This window comes from Staurois parvus, unplaced genomic scaffold (genome assembly GCF_062004578.1).
Source record: "Staurois parvus isolate SC_StPar_1 unplaced genomic scaffold, SC_StPar_1.0 ptg000071l, whole genome shotgun sequence".
NCBI classification, from domain to species: domain Eukaryota; kingdom Metazoa; phylum Chordata; class Amphibia; order Anura; family Ranidae; genus Staurois; species Staurois parvus.
Window position 1 is genome coordinate 4,189,404 of NW_028317867.1, and position 21,582 is coordinate 4,210,985.

Here is a 21,582-nt window from a genome sequence, read left to right on the forward strand (position 1 = left end):
TATGTTGAATCAGTTCGATCTTTAGTTTGCCAATGCATTTTTTTTTTCCAAGTGCTCATTAGCCTGCATCTATAATTAAACTGCTTAACTGACCTTTTTGGGGGTTTTTTTCTCAGGTGCATAATGAAGCATCAACAACGGAAAGATTCAGACTTGCTCATAAGATTGATGACTTGGAAAGCTCAATAAACATGGTATGTCGTGGCTGTGTTTCCCTGTATTAGTTAAAGTGTACCTTTAATACCAGGAAAGGGAAAGATATTGAAGGTATCTGCTCTTTTATACATACAAAAATAAAGATCCATACAGAAAAAAAATCTAATAAAAAAATTATTCCAGTGTATATATACCGCCATTTGTAAATGCTATAACTTTCACATAAACTAATTAATTTACACGTATTGGGATTGTTTTTTTTTTTTTTTTAAGCAGACATGTTGCAGAATAAATTTTGGCCTAAATTTATGACTATATTAGATTTTTTTAATTAACATTTGCTGGGCCTGTTTAATAGTAAATAGTCAAAAATGTTTTTTTGTTTATAGCTACAAAATAAAAACCACACAGGCGTTCAAATACCACTGAAACAAAGTACTATTTGCAATTGTCAGTTAAAATAACACAGCGCATCACAAAAAATGGCCTGGTCAGGAAGGGGGTAAATCCTCTGGCGAGCAAGTGGTTAATACCAGACATACACTGGCTGCACTTGGTTTTTTACAGTAAGACTACCACTTTAAGACCAGGCCAATTCTGCCATTCTTGCATTTAAAATCAGAATTTGTTGCTAGAAAATTACTTGGAATCTCCAAACGTGTGTATGTGTGTGTATTTGATTCATTCAGTCTTTTGTTGTGATTAGCTGTGATTGGGCAAAGCTCATCACATGATACAGATGGGCAGTGATTGGCCCTGTCTGTATAATGTGACTGCTTTGAACCAGTCACAGCTAACAACATAATTGTATACAATGGATGGCATGACAGGAAGCCATCCATTGTACACAATTGATATGTGATCTGCTGTGATTGGCCACAGAGGTCACATGACACTGGCAACGGGCTGGTGTAGTGATATGTCATTGGCTGTGTCCCGTGGACACGGCCGGTGACAGATCACGTGGTTCGTTTTGATAGGACGTCCTATGATGCCCACTCACAATGAGCAGTGTCCCGCCCCGGCCATCAATCTGCTATAGGCCGGGCGGGAAGGTGTTAAACAGAGGCCCTAGAGAATAAAATGGTGGGTGTTGCAGGTTTTTATGCCACACAGTTTACACATGCGTGACCTATGTATGCTTTCACCTTTGCAAAACCTCTTTGTAAACATTCCTTGTGATAGCAATAGGCAGTGACTGGTCCTCTTAACTGAGAGATCTGGGTTCTATTAGGCCCCAGATCCCTTGTCTGCCCTTTGAAAATCAAAGCTTTTCCTTGCCAGTAATGGCAAGTAAACAAATGTCAGAAACAGGAAGTGTTAAAATACTCATTACTGTCCTGTCCCCATTCGGCTCTATGGCAAGCCGGTGAAACCGTGGGCTTCAGTCCAGGTTTGCTGGTGGGATGGTAGAGACCGAAGAGGCTCCGCTAGGATGGCTTTTACATAAGAGAATAGTCGGCAAAAAAAATACCTGGATGATGCCTGTAGCTGCAGGCGACATCCCGTTATAGCCACTCAAACCGTCGCTTTACATATATACATATTGCAGTCAACAAGTGGTTAAATGCAAGTTTCACTTTAACATTAAAAACAAAAGAGAAGCATTTGATATAAAACAGAAAATGCCACATTTGGTCACTGGATGGCATGAAGTTTCACAGGAATTTACTATCCTACTTGGTGCTTGTTTAGTGGCCAAGAGCTGTATTTTTCATTTTATATCCATGAAAAACAAAACCAGCACAGGGAATAACCTAATAACAATCATGTTTTGTGGCCCCATTCACACAAAACAAATGTACATGCATTTTCACTGAGCGAATGACTATGTGATATATATGTATTCTCTTTATGCATAGTGCACAGTCTTCTGATAAGAAAGCACTTTGTTTTTTTTTCTTATAAACCTGTGGCCTATGCATATTTCAAACTATAAAGGAGCCCTATACTGTCCAATTATTTCTGTTATTCAAACATCCTTCTGAATTATGATTTTATAAAAAACGAAGATCAGACATACAATATGTTGCCAAAAGTATTGAGACGCCTGCCTTTACACGCACATAAACCTTAATGGCATCCCAGTCTTAGTCCATAGGGTTCAATATTGAGTTGGCCCACCCTTTGCAACTATAACAACTTCAACTCTTCTGGGAAGGCCGTCCACAAGGTTTAGGAGTGTATCTATGAGAATGTTTGACCATTCTTCCAGAAACGCATTTGTGAGGTCAGGTACTAATGTCGGGCGAGAAGGCCTGGCTCGCAGTCTCTGCTGTAATTCATCCCAAAGGTGTTCTATCAGGTTGAGGTCAGGACTTTGTGCAGGCCAGTCAAGCTCCTTAACCCAAAACTCATTCATCTAGGTCTGTGGACCTTGCTTTGTGCACTGGTGCGCAGTCATGTTGGAACAGGAAGGCGGTCATCCCCAAAGTGTTCCCACAAAGTTAGAAGCATGAAATTGTCCAAAATGTCTTGGTATGCTGACGCCTTAGGACTTTCCTTCACTGGAACGAAGGGGCCAAACCCAACCCCTGAAAAACAGCCCTGCACCATAATCCCCCTCCGCCAAACTTTATACTTGGCACAATGCAGTCAGGCAAGTACCGTTCTCCTGGCAACTGCCAAACCCAGACATGTCCATCGGATTGCCAGACAGAGAAGCGTTATTTGTCACTCCAGAGAACATGTCTCCACTGCTCTAGAGTCCAGTGGCAGTGTGCTTTACAGAACTGCATCCAACGCTTTGCGTTGCACTTGGTGATGTAAGACTTGGATGCAGCTGCTCGGCCATGGAAACCCATTCCATGACGCTCTCTATGCATTGTTTTTCTAATCTGAAGACCACACAAAGTTTGGAGGTCTTTAGCTATTGACTCTGCAGACAGTTGGCAATTTCTGTGCGTATTCAGCATGTGCTGACCCCACTCTGTCATTTTTTTGTGGCCTACCACTTGATGGCTGATTTGCTGCTGTTCTCAGTTGCTTCCACTTTGTTATACCACTAACAGTTGACACTGGAATATCTAGTATTAAGGAAATTGCACAGGTGGCAACCTATCACGGTACAATGCTTGAGCAATCACTGAGCTCCTGAGAGCGACCCAGTCTTTCACAAATATTTGTAGAAGCAGTCTGCATGCCTAGGTGCTTGATTTTATACACCTGTGGCCATGGAGGTGATTGGAACACCTAAATCCAATGATTTTGAGGGGTGTCTCAATACTTTTGGCAATTTAGTGTACTTGTCTTTATATTCTGATTCCCTTCCACCTATGGTGTTTGGTCATTTGGCCTGTGCTTTGATGAGGAACTTTAGTAAGTGTTAAATACATAGATGCAATGCATAATACCAGAGCTGTTTTACCTGCCAAAGAATTAGTCATTCTAGTTCTGAGACTTGTGTAGCTCTGCCACACAGCACAGCCCCATTGAGTAGGGTAGGAGACTATACAGGTCTTGTCCCTTCCACAGCCTTTAACTGGACAGTAACAAGAAAATCAGCAGTAGCTGATGAGCTCATCTGTTTTTGCCATCTTTGTTCCCCCCTTTCTATCAGCACGTTCCTTGTCATCACATTTGCATGCAACATACCTGCTTGACTCCCAGTCTGCATGCTGTGTTATAGGGGATTGCAAAAGGCTGATGCCAAGTCAAATTCAGGATGAAAAAATTTCCTGCTGTGGCTATTGTATTTTGACAGCTGGCCCCACTGGCTGTCAAAATACCCAAACAGCAAGTGCATTTAATTGGATGCACCTGCTGTTTGGTTAAACATTTTCCAGCAGGTTGGAACGTTTGACTTTGTGAACAGGGCTGGCAGAGACACCCACTGAGGTAAATTTATACAGTATTTGGCCAGTTTTAGTTGTTACGCTGCTCTCTCCTCAATACTCTGTCTCTAGCCCCAAACATGTATTCAGTCAAGGACTTTACTGATGTACACAGTTGTATCAGGTCAGTTTAGAAGTATTAGGCCAGAGCTTGAAATTTCCACTCGCCTGCTCGCCAATGGCGAGTGGAAATTATGGTGGGGGCGAGTGTGCCCCCCACGGCCGTCTTGCTGAGCAGGCTCGGAGCTCAGGCCGGATCTGCCATTGGCACTGGGAATCGTCAGACTGCTCAATAGCTGAGTGCAGTGAAAGCAAAGCAAGGAATGTGTGCTGTGCTCTCTGCCTCCCCCTAGAGTGCAGTACCCAGATCTGTGAGTTAACAACGAAGTACTGCAACTTTTTATGGGGGGTTGTCTGTGTATGCATGTACAATTGTATATGTATCTGTAAATGTGTCTGTGTGTGTGTGTATGTACGTGTGTGTACGTACATGTGTCTGTGTGTACATGTCTGTATGTATGTATGTACATGTGTGTGTGTGTGTGTACATGTATCTTTGTGTATGCGTGTCTGTACGTGCCTGTGTGTATGTACGTGTGTCTGTATGTGTGTTTGTGTACATGTGTCTCTGTGCGTGTGTGTACATGTTTCTGTGTGTGTGTGTGTGTGTGTGTGTGTGTGTGTGTGTGTACATGTTTCTGTGGGCATGTACAGGTGTCTCTGTTTGTGTGTGTGTGTTTGTTGGTGGTGAGTAACTCTAAGGCCTGGCTAGTAGCTCAGGACTTGAAATTTTAAGCCTTGTATTAGGCTCCATGCACATTAGCGTATTTTTAAGCTTCCAGAAGCTACTATGAGCATTTTTTTCTGCTCCTAAAAGCTAATCGTGTTATTCTACATGTCTATGCACACTATTTTTATGCTAGAAGCTTTTAAGTGGTGTTTTTTTTTTTTTTTTTTTTCCTGTACTGTAAAAACACTAATACTACTAAAATGCTAGTACAAGCCAGCACAAAAAACGCTATTTTCGGTTTTTGTCATCCAGCTTTTTCTTTCTAGCGTTTTTTGAGCTTCTAAAATATGCAAATGTGCATGAAGGCTTAAAGACAGTGAATCAGAACAAAACTGGCACCCAGCTTTTTCAGGGGCAAGTCAGTAATGACAGCTCCGTGAGAGAAGTAGGTTGATGCCTCATGTAATCATTTGCACCCAAGCACAAATATTTAGTGCATGGTGAGTATCTGTTATCCTGCCTTCAGTCAAACCGCTTAGTAATGTTGAAGGTAGCTTTGACAGAACCTCCAACGTGGAGATGTTCAGTGGAGTTTGATATGGACTTGTGTTAAACTATCTACATATGGGTATTGATTGTGAATCTGATCAGTTAGTTCAACCTTATTTTCCACACTAAGACACACAAGAAAATTTTCTGTACTTTGATTTGACTTCGTAGCTGGAAACTGAGCGATCTGAATTAAAAGTAACTATATCGGAAATGAAGGAAACTATATCGTCTTTAGAAAATGCAAATCGGTCACAGTCCGTTAATTTGGCTCAAACCCTGGATGACTCTTCACAGTATAAAGTAGAACTAAGCTCCCTAAGGTTAGTGGCATCATTTCATTATTGGATTGGAATGTTAATGACCGCATTACACCTGTACATGTATACTAACATTGGTTCCTCCTCCTGCTCTGCAATACAGGTTACTTAATGAACAGCTTCAGAAATCTTTGGAAGACCTCCAGCATCGTCTCACTGTGAAATTCAACGAACTGCAATTATCACAGGAGGAAATTGTAACATTAGAGGAAAGAATAGGTAAATTGCACATATAAGTGTAGCAATGTACACTATATTTACTATCCTTTACCTTACCGGTCCCAAGACAGACTCTGCTCTGATTGCTCTTCAAAACCTTTAAACTGCCATTTTTATAATGATTGGGGTGAATGATAAGCAAAATGGATTCCTACATCATTATCAAGATTTATCTTCTCTGTGCAGCCGTCTATGTAGCTCCAATGAGGAGCAGGGATGACATTCTCTGCTTCTCATCACAACAAAGTGAGAAGCACCTATTCAATTGAACGGGCAGTTTAATAAAGTGCGACCAACTGGCTGCTGTTGTAAGTTATCTCCTTCCTTTAGCTCTAGCACAACGTGTGATCGCAGGGAGAGAGGAGAAAATCAGCTGGAACCTTCAGAGAATGACTTCCTCAGCTTTTTCACTCACCGTGCCAGAGCAGGTTAACATACACTGCTCAAACAAATTTAAGGAACACTTTGAAAACACATCAGATCTCGATGGGGAAAAATATTATGCTGAATATCTATGCTGATATGTACTGGGTAATGTGTTAGGAACGTAAGGAAATGAAAATTATCAACCAAGAGAACTGAATTCAAAGACACCCTGAAAATCAAAGTGAAAAAATTATGCAGCAGGCTACTCCATTTTGCTGAAATTTCATTGCAGCAACTCAGAATGGTCCTCAGTAGTTTGCATGGTCCCCACGTGCTTGTATGCATGCCTGACAACGTCAGGGCATGCACCTAATGAGATGACAGATGGTGTCCTGTGGTATTTCCTCCCATATCTGGACCAGGGCATCACTGAGCTCCTGGACAGTCTGTGGTGCAACCTAGCGGCGTCAGATGGACCGAAACATGATATCTCAGAGGTGTTCTATTGGCTTTCGGTCAGGCAAACTTGGGAGCCATTCAATGGTATGAATTCCTTCATCCTCCAGGAACTGCCTGCATACTCTTGCTATATGAGGGTCGGGCATTGTTGTGTCCCAGGAGGAACCCAGGAGCCACTGCACCAGCGTAGGGTCTGACAATGGGTCCAAGGATTTCATCCTGATACCTGTAACAGCGTATACCCAGAGATGGACGCGGTTCAACCATTTTGGCTTCAACCTCCATCTTGGCAAAGGGATTAACCATCCTGACAAACATATTTCTCCCTCGTTCTTCCCCCCTCCCTCTCAGAGAGGCCCAGCGACATTTGGCCAGTATGTGTGTGAGTTAGGAATGTCATAGGAGCTATAAAGCCCCCCAAGGGAGCCAGGGCCTCCCTCTCCAAAGAACCTGCAAATTGTAACACCTTGGATAAGATAAGGCAAGCTTTCCCAGGAGCTGAAAGAGATTCCAACCTAATAAACCTAACTCAGCGTATGTGACAGAATCCGATAACCACTTTTCAAAATCCATTTTTCCCCTATGTCTCATATCTTGGAATATGAGAGACTTGCATAAAAACCAGACATATCGTCAGATTGGCCACGAGAAGGCGAACAGTTTGGTAGGTCACACGCATGGCCTCGAATACATAGGAAAGCCGAAAAATAGATCTCGTGAACCGTTCAGTGTGTAATGTCATAATTCATATCTAATCAATCCTCAGACGTGTCTGCCTAATAATCTACCCGCGGGTGGAATGTTACTTGTGCATAGGAAAAGTTTTTTATGGGCCAAAATATGAGTTAAGGGAGATTTTGGCTCTAGTTGAGGTATCCGCCCATACCTACACGCCCAAAACGGGGTATTGGTCCTTGACTTCAGAGACACCCCCTGCTGGGGACTAAAAATAGGCTGTCAGGCCTAATAGTGTGAGTTCAAGACGTCTCCCATTTTAACATCAATACCACCTGGGGAGACCCCTGCCCTTTTGCTCTGAAACATGGATCTACTAACCCAGGACTTTGGCAAGTACCTTAACCCTTTCACCTCTCTCTATCTCTTTGCTGTGCTGTTGGTTTCTGTATGTTTATATATATATATATATATATATATATATATATATAAAAATAATCTTAGTTACATCTTTTCTGTAAATATTTTTATTGCACCCGTTTGACCTTTTTAGTAATCAATCTTTCCTTCTGAAAGTGTTGAACTGTTTCTATAGTGCTTTATTGCAATTTACGAATTCCTGCCTCTAAAGAGAACGCTACTGTGTGTGTTTAACCCGCTGCATAATCGGCCTGCGGTGACCGTATTATGCAGATGATTATCTCAACCATTCTAGTGTTTTAGCGGATATCGCCGAGTTTCCTCTTTCTCTGTACAAAAAGGAGGTGGTGGCAGTGTGAAGGGTTAATTGCGTAATTAACCTGACCCAGTAACAATCGCTCAGGCTGCCGGTACATCGATTGTGGTCCAATTAACTGGAAAATCGTTGTGCAGGGTGCAGCTGAGTGTGGCATTGTTACACACGTGACATCGCGGTTTTAGATCGGCTAGTTCTTCGGTCACGAGTTTGGTGAGAAGGGCTGGGGTCTGACGTTACGATTGTGACAATACCTAATTGCAGGCAGGGTGCCATTGTCTAGCCTGTAGAGTTCTGTGCGTCCCTTCATGAATATGCCTCCCCAAACCATCACTGATCCACCACCAAAATGGTCATGTTGAATGATGTTACAGGCAGCATAACGTTCTCCACGGCTTCTCCAGACCCTTTCACATTTGTCACATGTGCTCAGGGTGAACCTGCTCACACCTGTGAAAAGCACAGGGTGCCAGTGGCAGACCTGCCAATTCTGGTGTTCAATGGCAAATGCCAATCATATTCTATGGTGCTGGGCAGTGAGCACAGGGCCCACTAGAGGACATTGGGCTCTCAGGCCACCCACCCTCATGAAGTCTGTTTCTGTTTGTGTGGTCAGAGACATTCACACCAGTGGCCTGCTGGAGGTCATTTTGTAGGGCTCTGGCAGTGCTCATCCTGTTCCTCCTCGCACAAAGGAGCAGATACCGGTCCTGCTGATGGTTTAAGGACCTTCTACGGCCCGGTCCAGCTTTGCTAGAGTAACTGCCTGTCTCCTGGAATCTCCTCCATGCACTTGAGACTGTGCAGGGAGACACCGCAAACCTGGCAATGGCACGTATTGATGTGCCATCCTGGAGGAGTTGGGCTGCTTGTGCAACCTCTATAGGGTCCAGGTATCGCCTCATTCTACCAGTAGTGACACTGACCCTAGCCAAATCCAAAACTGGTGAAAAACAGTCAGGAAAGATGAGTAGGGAAAAATGTCAGTGGCCTCCACTTGTAAAACCATTCCTGTTTTGGGGGTCGTCTCATTGTTGCCCATCTAGTGCACCCGTTGTTAATTTCACTAACAAGCAGCTGAAACTGAATAACAACCCCCTCTGCTACTTAACTGACCAGATCAATATCCCAGGAGTTTAATTGACTTAATGCTAGACTCTTCTCAAAATATTAAAGGAACCCTTTTTAATCAGTGTATAAATAGAACTATAAAATGTGTGTGAGGTCTAGTGTTTTTACACTATGGAAATTTTTTTTAGAGTGGGTGACCCTTCTATTCCATAGGATCAATTATATTTCTTGATAAATCCTATAACCCCCTTTGTTGAGCAGAGCTGTAGTATTGACAACAAGAGAAGTGTGTCTGTAAGGAAGTTTGTAAAGCTGACCATACACTATGCAATATGACTGTACAATCTTTTAGATCCACCATCAACTATGTAGTGCAAGGGCTTGCTTGATTAGATAGATAGGTGTGTCCTATTATATAGTTTTAGTAAATCTAAAGGAGATTGTACAATCAGATTGTATAGTGTATGGCCACATTTCTACACCTAAAATGAACTAGTAGTGCTTTTGGGGCCATTAATTAACAGCACCCCAAATACAGAAGCGCACACACATTTTGCCATTTTGAAAATATGTATTAAACTCGGCTAAACCTGCAGTAAAAAATGGTGCAAACTACCACACCAGAATTTCCCATGAGCCACTTTTTGTTGCAGGTAGGGCAGCCCATTGAAATCAATGGGCTGCCCTATGCATGACAACAGTGCAGAGAAAACATAATTTCTATAGTGTAAAACCATAAATGTTTTTATTGATAAAAACAAAATGATAAAACTCAAAATATAAGTGCTCCCAGATTACTGCACTTTCAGAAACCCATTCACTGCTCAATTTCCTCGTCCACAGTATTTACAGGTTTCGTCAGCATGGCTATGCCCACGCAACATGTTTCATCACAAATATCTTTGTTAGGAGTGACGTTCAAGCAGATGCCATTGTCCAAACTTAAACAGCCCCACACAAATTCCACCCCTCATTGAAACAAAGTACCCTGCAGAGAGTAAAACGGTGCACTACCCTAATTCATCCACCAGATGTCATGCTTCTGAATACATCCACAGTACTAATAGATTATACAGATGACAGAATTCACTTCTCGCATTTTACTTTACTGAAATTCATCATGTCCCCAGAAGACAGCCCTTTTAAAATGTAATTATGAAAACCTAAATTCTATATAAAAACCACATAAAATAAATTGCTGCAGTCAATCCATAATGTAGATAAAAAGGTAAACGTAAAAATAAGTTATACCCTGATCAAAATTACGTCTATTAATTATTACTCAAAAACCAATTCTGGGCTTAAAGTGGTTCTAAAGCCTTAATGTTTTTCACCTTAATGTGTTCTGTGCATCAAGGGGAAAAAAAAGACTTCTGTGCTGCAGGTGCAGTGTTTAGCTCTGCTACCCTGCAGCCTACCAAAGTCTATGGCAGGCTGTGGCTGGACGAGGCTGAATGCTGTACTGAGTGGTTCTCAAGTTTAGGGCCCTATGCGTTCAAGGACAAGTGCCCAGAATGCAAGATACCTGTGTTTTTCGAGCATTTATCTCCGAACGTGCCGGCCAGTCAGGATGGCTAAAGACCGGCACCCAGGAGATACCAGTGCCTCGCAGGCATCTGACTATAGGAGTCAGAGGTAAGTATTCCTGTCTTTAGTCCCACTTTAAGAATGAATGAAACTTCAGTGCATCAGGTTTACGTGTACTGTAGTGCAGCAGTATGCACCAAGTCTTAAATAAGACCTCCAAGAAAAAAACATTTAAAATTTTAAATCTGATGCCCTCCTCTCTTGTCCTCTTGCCCAATCAAAGCATTCTTTTATATCTATTCACAAAATTCTGAAATTTCTGAATGGGCAAGGGAGAGAGAGAGAGGGCAAGTAGAGTAGCTATTTTGTGGAAGCCTAGTATCTCTTCTCTCAGGGCCAGTTCACACCAGATGCTGTCCAGTGTGTTTTTTGTTTTTTCTGCATCAAAAACGCCTGGACAGTAGATTATATATGTTCCAATGCCGTAGTTCACACCAGTGCAGTCAGTTCTAGTGCAGAAAAAAGTAGAACATGCAGCATTTTTTCTGCACAGAAATTTACTGGAACACTGCAAAATGCATTTAAAAAGCAGCAGAGTGCATGCAAATGCAAAAACTGCACCAGAACACATCACATGAGAAAAAAAAAAAACAGGAAATCCTGAAAAAAAAAACTGAGGGGGAAAAAAACACACTGGAACGTATTAAAAGCACATTCATTTTTCTGGTGTGAATTTTAAGCAAAAATGCATCTGGAGTATATTTTTGTGGTCTGAACTGGCCCTCAGAAAGCTGAACTTTAGCGAAAGCTATACTGCTAGCACTAAGTAAACCTTTAATGACATCCACCTGGGTTTTTCATCTACTTTAATTGAGGTTTGGAAGCTTTTGCACTTGCAGTAGTATTTGTGTACAAATTCAGTGTTTGTTGGAAGCTGGAGCAGTATGTTCAGCTACAAAATATAGATATTTCTAAACCCTTTAAGCAGTATAGATCAGCGTATGCTTGACCTGAATTAATTTTGTTTTAACCCAAAGGGGAATTAAATCAAAAGGTATCTGCACAAGCCACAGAAATGGCCACGCTTCGAAATACGGTTTCCGTGTTGGACAAAGAGAAAGATAAACTACAGGAAACTGTGGATGAGAAGACTGAGCGTGTTGATTGCCTGGAGGATAACCTGGAAAATAAGGTATACTAGTGTTAAATATCGCAACACTTTTAATCTTTTAGTGTCCTTCTTAGGTGGCTATGTAAATTGTTCAAGTACCAGGTTGATTTAAAACAGTGACTTTTATTTAGACCACACTTGGCAACAACATAAAATGGATACACAAAATAAAATCCAGTTTAGTTTAATAAAACAAAAATACAAGAAATAAAAGCAGTAGCTATAGAAGTGTAGTAAGCTTTAGAAAAATATTGAGCTTCTTGGCTGCTCTGTTGCAAAGTAGTAAGTGAAGAGTCTTTATGCCTTTAGGGAAGAAAACAGGTAGTAGAGTAGCAAGGCTTGCAGGCCTTAAGTAAACAAAATGTCTGTGTGTCAGTTTCAGTGGGTATGGATGTCTGTCTGCCTCACTGTGTTACGTGAGTCTGTTCTTATATACTTTTCAAAGAATCAAATCATCCCACTATACAGCAATTTCCTAATTCAGTCTGAGCTAAATGTGTAATATTGGTAAGTGTTCTAAACATATGTATGGTTCTTAGCTGACAATATCTACAAAATACTTTGATAGAAACATTTGCCAGGAACATATAATACTGTTAAGTTAGACTGCTATATGATCGTTCCATACTAAAGGATCACATAACTACATTCTTCTTAAAACAGGCTCAACCTTCAGTTAAGGACTATAAACACATAAATGCATAGACCTCAACTATAACACACACTATTCCTAACAAACTAAATAACTAACTATATTAAATAATTGACTATAATTATAGATTAGAAATGATTCTCTTTATAAACAATATTTCTTATCTCTTATTTAATTTTTTACTGCATTTCCAAGTGGTATATTTTAGTCGGGGAAGCCATTGACCCACTGACCTCTTGGCTATGAAATATGGTGCACTTAAACACCTGCTTACGGAGCACATTCACATGGTTAATTTTAAGCTGACTTATGCTGAGTCTCAATATACAGATTGTGGAGAGTCAGAATTATTATAGAACACAGACGTCTGTTATAAGCTAAATTAATTAATTCAACTAGGAATGTCTATATAGCTGGAATACATGTTGTTTACAATTCTACGCTCATGAGCCACATAGACAAAATGGGATTTACTAAAGAAGTAGAGACTTCACTTTGCAAAATGAATGTTTACTAAGCTTAGTAGAACAGTGAAGCTGTGAGTACCCGATCATGTAAAATGGAAATAAGAAAAAAATAGAGTATTTTCCTGCACATTATTGAATGACTGAAGTGAGCACAAATTAACCATATTTACAGTGCTCGAATATCTGCTGTTATATGAACGTAGGCAGCCTCTGCTCCATTTAAACCTCCTCTACTCCTTCAGTAAATTGAATGTCATCTCCCTATCTGTAACGGTTAGGTATATGGGTTACATTGAGATTAAGGATCAGTAAGTGATTTATGTTATCAGGGGTGATAAATTATACTTTTTGGTGGGTTTTAAAAGAAGGATATATAATGTATATGGTAAAATTTGGTATTACAAAAAAATTTGCATGTCAACATTTCTGGGAATAAAACCCATGCACCGGCCAATTTTATTAATGTGAAATGTGCACATCTCTGCTGTTACATCAGAGTAGCCAGGGGCTCTGAAGAAACAGATTTAGTTCATTGGTGTCCACATAATGCTGAAAACTCTGTAAATCTTCATGATGCTTTAGTCCCGTTTTCTCCCCAAAACTGTTGATTTTCTAAGTTTTTACCCTGTGCTATCTCTTGCAGGAAAAAACAATTAGCAACTTAAGGCTTACTCTTTCGGAACTGGAGGCCACTGTTGAGTAAGACATTCTATTTCCTATAAATGCTATAGAGTTTAATAGTAATGTATATTATATCATTTTTTGAAGCAGGTTGGAATATAACCATTGTGCCCTGAGTGTTTTGTCATGCCACCTTGGTCAGTTTTGAAGTTTTTGAAAACCATACAAATAAAACAAAACCTGTAATTTACGCCTTCTGCTGGCACCATGTCACTGCTATAAAGTTCTGCTCATATGGATAGTTGGGTTTATATAGATCTAGTGTTAAATATTGAAACATTGTAAGGAATATAAAGCAAGGTGCAAACTGTTCTCAGACTCATGGCTAGCTTAAGTCCCCAAGGAGCTTAAAGTATACAGCCCTGGCCAAACGTTTTGAGAATGACACAAATATTAATTTTCACAGTCTGCTGCTTCAGTGTTTTTAGATCTTTTTGCCAGATGTTACTATGATATGCTGAAGTACAAGCATTTCATAAGTGTCAAAGGCTTTTTATTGACAATTACATTACGTTTTTGCAAAGAGTCAATATTTGTAGTGTTGACCCTTCTTTTTCAAGACCTCTGCAGTTCGCCCTGGCATGCTGTCAATCAACTTCTGGGTCACATCCTGACTGATGGCAGCCCATTCTTGCATAATCAATGCGTGGAGTTTGTCAGAATTTGTGGGGTCTCTTTTGTTCACCCACCTGAGGATTGACCACAAGTTCTCAATGGGATTAAGGTCTGGGGAAATTCCTGGCCATGGACCCAAAGTTTCGATGTTTGTTTTTTTTTTTCCCCAAGCCACTTGATTATCACTTTTGCCTTATGGCAAGGTGCTCCATCATTCTGGAAAAGGCATTGTTCATCACCAGCTCTTCTTGGTTGGATGGGAGAAGTTGTTCTCTGAGAATGTTTGTTTGTTTTTGTACCATTCTTCATTCATGGCTGTGTTCTTAGGCTAAATTGTGAATGAGCCCACTCCCCTGGCTGAGAAGCAACCCCACACATGAATGGTTTCAGGATGCTTTATTGTTGACATGACACAGGACTGAGTGTAGAGCTCACCTTTTCTTCTCCAGACAAGGTTTTTTCTGGATGCCTCAAACAATCGGAAAGAGCATTCATCAGAGAAAATGACTTTACCCCAGTCCTAAGCAGTCCAATCCCTGTACCTTTTGCAGAATATCAGTCTGTCCCTGATGTTTTTCCTGGAGAGAAATGGCTTCTTTGCTGCCCTTCTTGACACCAGGCCATCCTTCAAAAGTCTTCACCTCACTGTGAATGCAGATGTACACACACCTGCCTGCTGCCATTGCTGAGCAAGCTCTGCACTGGTGGTGCCCTGATCCCGCAACTGAATAAAGTTTAGGAGACGGTCCTGCCGCTTGCTGGACTTTCTTGGACTCACTGAAGTCACCTTCACAACAATTGAACCTCTCTACTTGAAGTTTTTGATGATCCAATAAATGGTTGATTTAGGTGCAATCTTAGCAGCAATATCCTTGCCTGTAATGATGACTGCGCATGTTTCTTTGCTGGTAACAATGGTTAACAGAGGAAGAACAATCATTTCAAGCACCACCTTCCTTGTTAAAGCTTCCAGTCTGTTGTTCTAACTCAATCAGCATGACCGAGTGTTCATCAGACTTGTCCTTATCAACACTGGCACCATATTAACGAGAGAATCACTGACATGATGTCAGCTGGTCCTTTTGTGCCAGGGCTGAAATGCAGTAGCAAATGTATTTTCTTTGGGGGGGGGGGGAGGGGGGAGATTAAGTTCATTTTCATGACAAAGAGGAACTTTGCAATTAGTTACAATTCATCTGATCACTCTTCATAACATTCTGGAGTATATGCAAATTGTCATAAACACACTGTGGGTGTGTGTATGTGTGTGTGTGTGTATATATGTATATATATATATATATATATATATATATATATATATAATATATATATTTATTTATTTATTTTTTTTATTTTTTATTTTTTTACAGTTAGGTCAATATGTATTTGGACATGGGCACAATTTTTATACTTTTGGCTCTGTATGCCACCAGAATAAATTAAAACTAACCAATCCAAATGAATTTGAAGTGCAAAATGGCCAGGATAAAATACCACCAAAAGAAAGCTCAATATGTGGGGAAACAATGACTTTAATTTATGTACAGCTTTGCACGACTGCTCAATTGTCCGTTAAAATAACGCAGTGCCGTATAGCAAAAAATGGCCTGGTCATGAAGCGGGGTAAATCTTCCGGAGGTCAAGTGGTTCAGTTATATTTTCAATATAAATACCAAAATGTCACCATTTCGGCCAGGGTATGCAAACTTTTGAGCACAAGTGTGTGTGTGTGTGTGGTATTTTATATTTATATACAGTATCTCCCAGAAGTGAGTACACCCCTCACATTTTTTGTAAATATTTTATTATATCTTTTCATGTGACAATACTGAAGAAATGACATTTTGCTACAATGTAAAGTAGTGTGTACAGCTTGTATAACAGTGTAAATTTGCTGTCCCCTCAAAATAACTCAACACACAGCCATTAATGTCTAAACTGCTGGCAACAAAAGTGAGTACACCCCTAAGTGAAAATGTCCAAACTGAGAACTGTACCAGATTACTAGCCTGGCTGGTAGGCAATGCAGTTTTCTGTTTGTAAGAATTATGTATTACCAACAGAAAAATGGAAATTAATTTTGTGGCTTTATTCATATGAATCATGAGACCTCAAACTTCTATTCTTCATGATCATAAATTAACCAGCATGTACTAGTTTACTTTCTGACACGTCTGCATGTATGTCTTTTGCTGTAAAATCTAAGACACGCTTGATTAAATTTTACTCGAAAAATATAATGTTCAGAATTTTGGTGCTTCAAATGTTTCTTTAAAATGTGTTTTGTGAACTTGTTTCAAACTGTATGTTTAAATGCAACTTATCCTTTGATTGGTAGCCAATTGAAAGATTCTATTGGTAGCAAAGATCGGGAATTATTAAGCCTCCGCCGCCAGCTTGATTCTATTAGTGCAGAGCTTGCAGAAAATGTAAGACTGAGAGAAATTTCCCTGAAGGAGAATAGAAGATTGCAGGATGACCTTGCCACTATGACCAGAGAGAATCAGGTACCCGAACTTAGATTTTCCTCCGTTATGTCAGCAGTACCACCTACCCTACTTCACTTTATAAAGGGAAAAAGCCTTTTAACTTATAATATGTACTTATTAATATCCTAGTTTACAACATAATGCCACACACAGCTGTAGATAGTCTATGTTGATGTAGACGAGTTCTAGCTTACATTACAAAAATTGAGCACACACAAAAAAGATACATCTTTTAGTGTGTTGATTTTTTGTTTTTGTTTTTGTTTTTTTTTCCCCCTTTTCTCTTTTTTGGGCTTCACTGGCACCGCAAATTCTCTTTCCCAGCAACAGGCTAAATATAAAGACCTCAGTTTTTTGTGTCTGTCTCCAGTCCTACACGCCCTTAGCACAATCACAACCACTGCTCTCCAGTTACCAACTTTCACATTCCTTATGTTTTTGTTTTTTTTTTTTTTTTTTTCTTGTTTTTTTTTTTTATTACTGTAACTGCAAAACTTGTTGTTGCACAGTAAACCTTTGCTGTGCTATTGTACCATCCTAGAAAAGTGACTGTTGTTTAGTGATTCATTTTCTTATTTCTCTAGACAGTTGCTTTGGAGTTCGAAAATGCAATGCATGAAAAAGAAGAATTAAAGCTAAGAGTTCATGGCTATATCTCAGAGGTTGCCAGAATTGAAACATTAATGGCAGCCAAGGTCAGTATATTGGTCTTCACTTCTGATAACCTACATTCTAGATGTACAGTAGTGGCATATCTTGACAGCCTCATCTTAATAAATACGGTCCTCTACACTTGTGACTGAAATAACCATCCAGGGACAATAGTCTACCGTATTATGTGGGGAGCAGTGGATATGGTGGTTTGTAAGCCACATAGATGCTCTGCGAATATCCTCAAATTGGCATTTTCTGTCCAACTCAAATGATATTGAACCAGAAAAACTGTGTAAGAGTCTGTAGTATCTATCTATTATCTCTTGGTGATTGATAGGGAGAACACATCCTAGCCAGGTCTTTTGTTTCTGCTCTGGTTATGCAGTGATTGTAGTGTGCCAGGTTGTCCCACTGCTTAAAGCAGGGGTAGGCAACCTTAAAGGAGTGGAGATATACCTTAACAACATAGGAGAAGTCAAAGATCACCGGGCAGAGTGTCGCCTCCTCATGCCTGATTTAAACCTCTTATTTCCATACGAACGTGTCCCTTGCATTGCACAGAAATCATGGGTTTAATTTAGATGGTGAGGAGGCACCACCTGTCAAACACACTTGGAGCGCTTTTCAGAGGAGCAGCAGTGCCTGCTGCACGTGTAAATTAGTCCTTAGTTGCATTCGGCAGTGGCACCCTTTCAGAAGGTGCGCCAAACCCACAGGATATAATAGAAGTCTATGGCTAAGCGCAGCAAACCTGCAGGAAAACTGCAGGTACTCTGCACTGCACCCACTGTGTGGGTATATCACAGTGCATCAGTGTGAGAGCAGTGCTATACTATTATGCCCAGTGTATTGCTTCACACTGCCTGAAGATATTTTCTTTCCTGCTGCTGGCACCACTCTGGAGACCACCAGCCAGGATAAGAGGTGAAGAGCAGTTGGTATCCCTCCTCGTGAGACAGGAGCCAGCACTGCAGAGGAGGCATTGGCTTATATGGCTCTTGCTCCCTACTACAGCTCCAACTTTACAAGTAGTTCTCTGCATTGCACATGATGCTCTAGGATGGCGGGTCAACAAGCCCAGACTGCGATCTACCAGTCACCTGGCCAAGATCTACTGGTAGATCATGATCTACAGGTTGCTGACCTCCAGCTTAGTGTTAATAAACCCAGGACCCTGCATTTACTATATCTGATCTTCCACAGTACACACAACATGGAAATGCAATTATTTTAGTAAATATAAACTTCTAAATACCTTTTCTCATCAGCAATTAGAGCAGTCTTGTAACTTCTGTCAGTGTCCAGCAGAGCACCGGTTAAAGGTTGTAGGAGGAGTTTTCGTTCTCCTCTGTCTGAGACTGCAGGACCCCTGGCCTACCGCCTGGACAGCGCTGATTGGCCCTGTGCTAATCACATGAACCCTTCCAAGCAAACAAAAATACTCTAGCAATACACACCAAACTGAGCATGTGCAGCTTGCCCCCAAAGCTCTGTTCTATCAGGAGATGAAATGGGGAACGTGGAAGGAGAGGATCAGAGAACACAGGATCAAACATCCTTTTTACACCATGCAGAGGATTAACCACCTAAGTTGCACAGTGAGTATAATAAACATGCTTTACTGCATATACAGACTGATTTTACTCTTGTGGGTTTAGTAACACTTTAAACCAGTATTCAACCCAAAAACAAAAATGTGCATTATTTCAGCTTCGCAATCAAATGTGCTGAATGCATTTGTTTTCTTTTTCCTTTGTTTTTTCTGGTGATCATGCCAGTAATGCACTTCCTGTCTTAGGGTGTCTCCTGTGTTAGGCTGGATGTTGGCGCAACACAGCCACCCTTGGACATTAGCATTGTAATTGGGGAAGAGGGTAGTGTTAGATGTACTAGCAGATTTAGATACATAAAGTGTTACTAAACCCACAACAGTAAAATCAGTCTGTATATGCAGTAAAGCATGCTTGTTATACTCATTGTAGAATCTAAGGTGTTAATCCTCTGCATTGTGTAAAAAAGGCCCTTTGATCCTTTCTTCTCTGTTCCTCCCCTTTTTCAAGCGACCACCTTTTATCTCCTGATAAGACAGACTGAACCGTAGGCATTTTGCACATGCTCAGTTTGGTGTGTTTTGCTAGAGAGGTTTTTTTTTTCTTGGGAGAGTTCATGTGATCAGCACAAGGCCGATCAGCACAGGGCCAATCAGCACTGGTCAGATAGAGGTCAGGTGTTTTGCATCCTCCTAGAACAGAAAGAAAACTCCTCCTACAAGCTTTAGCTAGTGCTGGGCTGGACACTGATAGAAGCCACAAGACTGCTCTAACTGCTGAGGAGAAATGTATTTAGTAGTTTATATTTACAACAAATTAAAGCTAAATTTCTGCTAACACTTTGTAAGCATTACGTTTTTGGTTTTTTTTTATTTTGAGATAAAAGTTTAATATAAATGAATAAAGCTGACCATTGTAAGCAACCCAGTCTGTGTTCAGAACAGAATTTAGATGGTCTGCATAATAAAACTTTTAGTGCTGTAATTTAGTTTTCCTTAATGTGTCTGAGCCAGTTTGATATTTTTCAACCTCCTTTAGCAGACAAAGCAACAGAGGAATGAAACAAACCATTTACTACTGCCAGGGTTCTTACAATGGTTCGCTTTTATTAATTTATGTAAAACCTTTATCCCAAAAATGGGAAAAAATATTTGCTGTCACTGCTTAAAAAATGTTTGCTTGAGTTCTTCTTCTCAGTTTCTTAGTCACGTACATCTAAATCTGCTAGTCCAACTCTGACACTACCCTCTCCCCAGACTGACAATGCTGCTATCCAAAGGTGTCTGCTTTACTACTTCATCCAGAATGCAGACACCCTAAGACAGGAGGTGTTACTGGCTGGGTCATCAGGTGAAATACAGGGGGGGGAAATCCTAATAAAAAAGGAAAACTAATGCTGTCACCGCATCTAAAGACTGGTAAGCTACAATATATTACATTTGTGTTTTGGGTTTAATACCCCTTTAAGTTTATATTCATATTCCTGTAAAAGGTATTGGACCGTAGATGACTGCATAAGAGAGAGGACCTTATTTTACTTTTCTATTTAATCAGTTAATCAGTATTGTCTTTTTATTTTTCAGGAGCAAGAGAATCGAGAGCTTCTAGATCAGTTCAGAATGATGCACAGCCAGGCTGAAGAATGGGAAGTTAAGGCACAAAACGCTGTAGGTGAGAGTAGCTCTGTAAAAATGGAGTTACTATCTGTTGATACAGATAGAAGACATTTGCGAGAAAGAGTGGAAGACCTGGAGAGCGAAGTCCGAGAGGTAAGAAGGATAGAAAATTCTGGAAAATTCTATCTATTACCAGAAATTCCTTTTCTCCTGGTTTTCTAATTTGTAGGTCTGAAAGAAAGAGAACCAATGTTTTTGTTCCCTCTTGCAGCACATGAATGCTCACCAGGCTTATGAAGCTCAGATATCATCCATGACTAAAGCAGTGTCCAAATTAGAGGAGCAACTCCGACATGAACTGGATGAAAAGGCTTTGATCCTGTCTGACTTGGCATCAGTCAGAGAGCTGTGCGTAAAACTGGACTCTAGCAAAGAGCAGTTCTCCCGGCAGCTAACTGCTCGAAACATGGAATATGAAAGAGTAAGTGTTCCTACTCAGAATTATCAGCCTGCTGAATGTTTGCAACTTTCCTGTAATATGCTGGAAGATACCAGTTTTGATACTAGAACATTTTCAGTGCCAGGAAAAAGTATTTTTGCACTTTTTGTCAAGCAATTTGAGTAGCCTAGCTATATACGTGATTTTGCATTTCCGCGTAGGGGACGCGCGCGCCCTACCAGGGCCGCCATTCGGCGCCTCAGCTGTCAAACACAGGGTCCTGGCCGGTGATTGCTGAGCTTCTCCGACGGAGGGGGGAGAACTGTTTGTAAACGAGTTCTCTCCCCTGTCAGCTCCTGCACACTGATTTGCATTGCTCTGCATAGCCATGCAAAGCAGTGTGCTTACAGTGAAGCACAAACACAGCCCAGTATGTGAAACTGCACACAGTTAACCCTTTGATCGCTCCATATGTTAACCTCTTCCTGCCCAGTGCCATTAATACAGTGTCAGTGCTTTTTTATTAGCACTGATCACTGTATTGGTGTCACTAGGGATGTCAGTGACACAAAGTCAGTTCCCCCTTGTGTCAGAATGCCCGCCGCAG

General features: G+C 40.7%; 1 protein-coding gene across 1 annotated transcript in view; it reads left to right on the forward strand.

Annotated features, from left to right (window-relative positions):
• CEP135 (centrosomal protein 135) overlaps positions 1–21,582 on the forward strand; it is an 85,937-nt gene that overhangs the window by 56,656 nt on the left and 7,699 nt on the right. The window contains exons 15-23 of the mRNA XM_089669277.1: positions 117–194; positions 5,440–5,591; positions 5,692–5,807; positions 11,679–11,833; positions 13,575–13,630; positions 16,566–16,734; positions 17,301–17,411; positions 20,504–20,689; positions 20,808–21,017. Coding sequence (XP_089525403.1) covers positions 117–194; positions 5,440–5,591; positions 5,692–5,807; positions 11,679–11,833; positions 13,575–13,630; positions 16,566–16,734; positions 17,301–17,411; positions 20,504–20,689; positions 20,808–21,017 — 1,233 coding nt within the window. The remainder of the gene's footprint in view (positions 1–116; positions 195–5,439; positions 5,592–5,691; positions 5,808–11,678; positions 11,834–13,574; positions 13,631–16,565; positions 16,735–17,300; positions 17,412–20,503; positions 20,690–20,807; positions 21,018–21,582) is intronic.